Source organism: Oncorhynchus masou, chromosome 10 (assembly GCF_036934945.1).
Source record: "Oncorhynchus masou masou isolate Uvic2021 chromosome 10, UVic_Omas_1.1, whole genome shotgun sequence".
NCBI classification, from domain to species: domain Eukaryota; kingdom Metazoa; phylum Chordata; class Actinopteri; order Salmoniformes; family Salmonidae; genus Oncorhynchus; species Oncorhynchus masou.
In genome coordinates this window covers 28,933,469-28,940,433 of record NC_088221.1, presented here as the reverse complement: position 1 = coordinate 28,940,433, position 6,965 = coordinate 28,933,469, and the positions used below count along the sequence as shown (strand labels likewise).

General features: G+C 37.6%; 1 protein-coding gene across 1 annotated transcript; it reads right to left on the bottom strand.

Annotated features, from left to right (window-relative positions):
• Positions 1-2,604: 2,604 nt before the first annotated feature.
• On the bottom strand, positions 2,605-6,471 carry LOC135546970 (homeobox protein engrailed-1-B-like). Its single transcript, XM_064975531.1, has 2 exons — positions 5,943-6,471; positions 2,605-3,648 (listed from the first exon to the last, which is right to left on the bottom strand). Exons 1-2 carry the CDS (start codon positions 6,469-6,471, stop codon positions 3,329-3,331), a joined length of 849 nt encoding a protein of 282 aa, XP_064831603.1. The 3' UTR covers positions 2,605-3,328.
• Between the last annotated feature and the right edge of the window lie 494 nt (positions 6,472-6,965).

Genomic DNA, 6,965 nt, shown 5'->3' with positions numbered 1-6,965 from the left:
TATTCTACCTGTATGATTATGTAGCCTACCTGTATGATTATGTATCCTCCCCGTATGATTATGTAGCCTACCTGCATGATTATGTATCCTACCTGTATGATTATGTATTCTACCTGTATGATTATGTAGCCTCCCTGTATGATTATGTATCCTACCTGTATGATTATGTATCCTACCTGTATGAATATATATTCTACCTGTATGATTTTGTAGCCTACCTGTATGATTATGTACCCCACCTGTATGATTATGTATCCTACCTGTATGGATGTTGGTTAACTCAAATTGGAAAATAACATAAGAACAGTTACTTTCTTCTACCATAATAAACCATTTGTTTGATGATGTAAATTCAAATATTAGTAAAACAAAAGATTATTGAAATTAAGATGATTTAAATTCATTTAGAAAGCAGGGTGTAGGCCCTAATTAAAAACTCTCGATTAAGTAAAGGTTTTGGCATATTTCGAATGGGCAAGGGGGAAAAACGTAATTAGCAAATTAGCAAAAACATTAATAAATATGTCAATTGTAAATCAAAGATTGTGGATGAATTTACTTCAGGCATGTTTACCTTCAATTCCGGTTAGCTATAAGATAAACTAGATAGACATGGACTAGGTCACCAATGGTCATAGTTCAGTGGAAAACATACTAATTTTCCTGTTTTCATTATTATTATTAGTCTTATTTGTATTATTACTTGTTTAGTTTAAATCATCCAGTAACCAACAGGCAGTCATCAAAACATGTTAATCTGAATATTGTTAGATTACAGTGTCTCAAATTCAGGCAGCCCTCCTTATGTAAAGTAGGCAATGTACTGGTCCCAAATTATCTACAAAAAATGTATTGACAACTGGAAGACAGAAACAACGCATAGGCCTATTAGTTTTGAGTCCACCTGGCGCTATCCAACTGGACCAACTGCATCTGAGGTGTGATCGACATCAGCGCTTACACAATAGGCATATAACGGATGTTGACACTAGCTCATGTGGTAAATTATCATATATATATATGTGTGATAATTTACCACATGAGCTAGCGTCAACATTATTATCATTTTTATATATTATCATATATTATCATATATATATATATATATATATATATATATGATAATTTACCACATGAGCTAGGTAGGATACATATTCATACAGGTAGGCTATATATATATGTTAGCCTATATAAGCCTATTCATCTGTCATCTGAAACAGTAGGGCCTACAGCTGTTCTAAACGCAAGTACTCACACAAACACACACAGAGAGAGAGAGTTACTTACTTTAACCATTTGTACATTGTTACAACACTGTATATATATATACATATATATATATATATACATATAATATGACATTTGTAATGTCTTTATTGTTTTGAAACTTCTGTATGTGTAATGTTTACTGTTCATTTGTATTGTTTATTTCATTTTTGTATATTATCTACCTCACTTGCTTTGGCAATGTTAACACATGTTTCCCATGCCAATAAAGCCCCTTGAATTGAATTGCATCGAATTGAATTGAATTGAGAGATAGAGAGAGAGAGAGAGAGAGAGAGAGAGAGAGAGAGAGAGAACTGAATACTTGTCGGTTTGCTCATAACTGTAAAACGATCTAAAGGCTACATTTTACTTATTATGTTTATGACAGCCTTCGGCCTACATTCCTGGTGAATAGGCTAGTAGAGGTTGCGTGTTAATAGTCTCCTTCATGCATTGTTGTTATAAGCCTATAAGATGTATTGTGTGGCTATTGGTTCTCTTTTATCAAAAAATAAGCCACATTTGTACAAAAAGTGCAGTGCAAAGAGTGCGCTGCACGGAAAACAACATTTATTATTATTTATCCGGGCCCATTTATCCCCGGAAAAGGAAAGAACACCTAATTATGCTTAAAATGTGATCTAGTCCATTAGGGTGCGTTTCCTATTGAGTTTTATGGACTTCATTAAAGGCTATTTACCTGCTCTTCGTTTTCATCCGTTTAGATAAGATGCAGCTCTATATTGTGAGCAGGTCAGAATTCAAATTAATAATTTATTTTCAACTGATCAGGCTATAATATCCAAATGTTTGGGAAGATGTTTTAAATCTAAATGTTATATCTACAAGAATGCAAGAATAAGGCATGTCATTCTGATTATAATTGTCATTAATAATGTTATTTTCATTTTTAATTTACCTGCAATATAGGCCTAAAGTGAAAAAGGAAGCAATCTTACTTACTCGTGGACCCAAAATTGTGCACACAGACCCGTGCGCATGATCTTGAAGAGAGTAGCGTGACCTATGAATCCAGCCCCACTTTGAGCCGCGTGCTCTGACTGGCTCTCATTCGTTACACGAGCAAATGGTGAGTTTTATCTTTGTAGTGCAACACAAAAAGTTAATGAAATGAGTGAGAGCTGTAGTAGTGCACGGCAAGGCAATTTCATGCCCTGCAACGCTCTGAACAGGCCTGATATCATCATGCCTCATAATAAAATGTTCCTTTGTAAAATACACTATGTGAATATGGATATAGTGACCCCACTCACTTGAATCAATGAGCTGCAAACCAACTCCATAGACACTACGATTTATTAATTTAATCCTTGAACCTATTGCACAAAGTAGTGCACAATACAAAAAAAGAGTAGTGTTGCCTTTTTTCCAATATAAAAATGTTAATTTGGAAACATGGTTTAGACGTAGTAGATAATATACTCCCTCTAACTGTCGAGGGAGATCACATATATTTCGTTGTAGTATTCCAAGATATCGCGAATCCAACACGAGATGAGTCATATAGGCCAATATTTCAGGCCCACACGTAGTTGAGGCAATACATCAAGCGGCAGGCAACGAAAAAAACAGTGGCCTACTGATTGTTAGGGACTCGCAGTTCAGGAAGAAAGTATAGTCTATAAGAGAGAGATTCATAGATGTTTGTTTTTTCAGGCTGTTATTTCGATCAAATCTTTGGCTTGAAGTGGCAGATCACACAGTCTGTAATTTCACCGAGGTTTGATATAAAAGAGAGATCACACATTAGGCCTAAAGCGACAAAGATAGCAATCATATCATTATCCAAGTGCAGGGTGAGTAGTACTGTATCCCTTTCTCCTTAAATGATCTATACAGTCTCATTTTTGGCTATTAATTTTCCATCATGTTCGTAGCTTGTATGCATATTTGTATCGTTTATGTTCATACACAAGCCTATCAACAAATTGAACATATTTTACACTAGCCTTGACTATCCACAAATATTTCGTCCCCAAATGGTGACTCCTACACCATAGTTTTCCGAGTTTGTAGCACATTTGGGGCAAGCGAAGGCTCAGTCACTCTCCTCCTTGTCTTCCTGAATGGTGGTGGTGGAATGGTTGTACAATCCTTGCGCCATGAGCTGGAGAGCCAGGCCGTTCTTATAGCCGTTGGCCTTTTTGATTTTGGCCCGTTTGTTCTGGAACCAGATTTTGATTTGTGACTCATTGAGGTTGAGCTCCTGGGCTAGAGACTGTCTCCTCTGCTCCGTAATGTAACGGTTGGACTGGAACTCCGTCTTCAGTCTTTGAAGCTGCTCAGCCGTGAACGCCGTTCTGGGTCGCTTGTCTTCCTTTTCGTTTTTCGTCTTTTTCAATTTCCGTGTCCTTGGGCCTACAGTAGGGACGACAATAAAAACGGGAATATAAATATTCAGCGAGCGCCACAGATCTATAGCTTTCATCACCCAGAAACAATTAAATTGAGGATTTTAGGTTAGACCTCATAATAATAGCCAAATAATAAAAGCAACGTACCCTGATAATAACCATGATCCTATATTCATAATAATAAAAATAAACAATGTAATAATGGTAGGCTACTAATAATAAACGATCGACTATCATAATTATTTAGCTCAAATTTGAAAACCATAAAACTTAAAAGCCAACTACAGCAATTTTACAACATACAAGTTTTAGGACTTTTGGCAAGTGTGTCTGTTATAGGCCTACCATTGATCAAAAGCCTACTAAAAATAAAATCATTAAAGCTCAGTGATCTCTAGCTTTGTTGACATAGGCTAATAAAGGCATTCATTCAGATATCCTGAATTTACGTTAAAATATTTCGCCCAAAATTAAGATTTAGGTATAGGCCTATGTGCGTATGGGTCCGCTACAGTATACATTTAAATATACAACATTATCAGTGGCTAAAGACAAACAAACAGCCACAAATAAACAATATGATAGGAAACAGGAAATATAATTTATCCGTTAATATTTATTTTTTAAGTTTATAGGCTATTTGATGCTAGGCCTATCTTCTTTTTCTAACACAAATACAAAATCTTCAGTGAATTGTTTTTTAAATTTTATATTGATTTATATAGGCCTATCTTTAAATTCCCTGTCATTCTTTTTGCAATGATTTTGTCAATAGCTACTTTAGGTAGCCTAGTGGTTAGAGCGTTGGGCCACTAACCCGAAAGGTTGCTGGATCGAATCCCCGACCTGAGAAGGTACAAATCTGTCGTTCTGCCCCTGAACAAGGTAGTTAACCCACTGTTCCCCGGTAGGCCGTCATTGTAAATAAGAATTTGTTCTTAACTGACTTACCTAATGAAATAAATAAATATAAAACGCAGTCTTTTGGACAAGTGTATTTTAATTATGAAAAGCTCATTTATTCACATGCCAAAACAGCATTGGAACCATTGGACTTTCTTAGCCCAACAAAATAAACATTGTGCACGCTTACGATTTAACGTAGCCTAGGCTGCTATTGATTAACAGAGTAAGTGGGAAGAATTACACTAAGTCCATACACAGATAATATACATCCTCTATCAAGACAGTCAAAATTGTTAATTCATTCAATATGCCGACATCAATGAGATTCTTTTCCAGGTTCTCGTTTTTTCAAGTACACCTTCTTTAACTTAATTATAATCAACCTTGATTTTTCTAGTCTCATTGAGATTTAAAAATATATTGAACACGGTCCATTAAAATGATTGTAGGTTATGAATAATATACACGTATAGCCTATATGAGCCTACAGTTGTATTGTGTCGAATGTAAGAACTATATCTCTCTTTCAATTCAATTAAGGGAGTATGTTCTAATTTTAAGTTACATTCTTTTAGAAGATGTCACATCTGCAATGATTTTTTTGTAGTCCTTTAGCCAACAAGATGCAACCAGTGGTCATGGGACCAAGATTTCACTTGCAAATAAGAAGAGTGAAATGTTGGGCCACACAGTCATCAATGACATGTTGTTAACATGTTCTGATATGTTCTCAAATATGCTCTTGAAAACAAACTACTCGATTTTTCACTGTTTCCATTCATTTTACTTTATTGGTAGATTGTGCACATGCTAGACTAAGTCTATCAGTCAACTAAGCCAATCAGTGAAAATTTTCCAACTTGCACCACTTGAATGACAGATATTGGTAGACTATCTTGAATAGCATCAAATCAATACATTACTCAAGATCAATATATAAATGACAAAATATACAGTAGGTTAATCCTTTTTTACAGTATTTATGTATAATTTCAACACACAATTGTCCAAGTGGCCTATATGTGCTTTATTGTTCCTTGTATTTTTTTGTAATAAATGAAGGATTCTTTACAAATAATAGCTTATAGCATAATTTAAAATGGAGAAGGTTTGATTCCAGTTGAACATTGATTGAGTCTGTTAGCCTATATTTTGCACTCAGTCAGTCCTTATTTTCATGCAGTAACAGGACCACTAAGCATGCACTATAGCCTACATATGTTGTCCTTCATCACAGTGCGAAAAGAGAGTATAAAATACACTTTTATTTCACAAATAAAGGTATGAATTAATTTAAAACACATCAAATACAAGCATATTGAGGAAATACTACTATTTCTGCAATTGGACTATTGCGCATTTATAAAATTGTTTAAAAAACTATTGCCTCACCAGATGAGGGCCTGTCCGAGTATCTAGTGCAATACACCCAGGCAGGCCACAGCAGCGGTTGGGACTCGGGGGAGGGCGCTGCGCCGCCACTAACGCCGTTCACAACCATAACAGGAGAAGTGTTCTCGCCGAACTTGGGCGTGCTACCTCCGGAGCTGTCGTTGGCTTTCGAGGACGAGGTGCTCTTTTTGGGGGTTGGAGACAAGGCCAAGGACGAGGAGGATGAAGAAGTGCTGTCGCTGCTGCAATTGGAGTCCTGGCATGGCGTTCCAGGATGAGTCGGTCTGGCGACCAAAGGGTGGGCGCGCTCTCGGCTGGAAGTCTGCGACCTCTCCCTCGCACCTAAGCCCTGCTCCTTCCTGCAGCCGAAATCTGGCCGTAGAATATTGTCAATAAAAAAGTTGGTGGTTCTGTGCGCCTGCTGCGCTGCTTGGAGAGGCAGGATGGGCGGCGAAGGCAGACTTGGAGAGGGAGAAACGCTCTCCCCTTCACTAGACTCCGGGCTGTGTACATCCCTTTGCCCCTCCATCACTGAAAATGGTTGCAAAGGGGCCGATGCAGGCTCCTAACCAATTCCACTTGTTTGTGTGTATTTGAATCCAAATATGACAAGAATGAAGCTATACGGTGCACACTAAAGGAGAATTACTCCCTCTCTGATTTGGTGCACATATTGATTTCTAAATTGTTGACATCCCTCGTGCGTAACGCACCAACGTGTCATGGTAGTCGACTATGACAAGACTGACAAGGCATCGCACGCTCCTCTCGCAGCCACGAGCTTTTCACCACTGTCTATATGACAGTTCGATCTTCACTAACTCCTCACATCACTCGCTTCTCCCACACGTTTCCCACACTAACCGGAAGCGCGTGAACCCCTTCGAACGTGCAGTGGGCCAATCAATGACTGAGACACTTTTGGACACGGGAGACGACATCCAATAAAGTCTCGCATCTCTGGGTAAGTAGGCTACATGGTACCAAATATGGGTTTTAAGAAAACCCAACAAGATTATCACC

What these genes read in the sequence shown, in the direction of transcription:
- LOC135546970 (XM_064975531.1), bottom strand. Translation starts at nt 6,471, where the DNA reads ATGGAGGGGCAAAGGGATGTACACAGCCCGGAGTCTAGTGAAGGGGAG. An exon ending in CTCGGACAGGCCCTCATCTG is followed by an intron (nt 3,649 to 5,942) that starts GTGAGGCAATAG and finishes TCCCTACTGTAG; the next exon opens with GCCCAAGGACACGGAAATTG.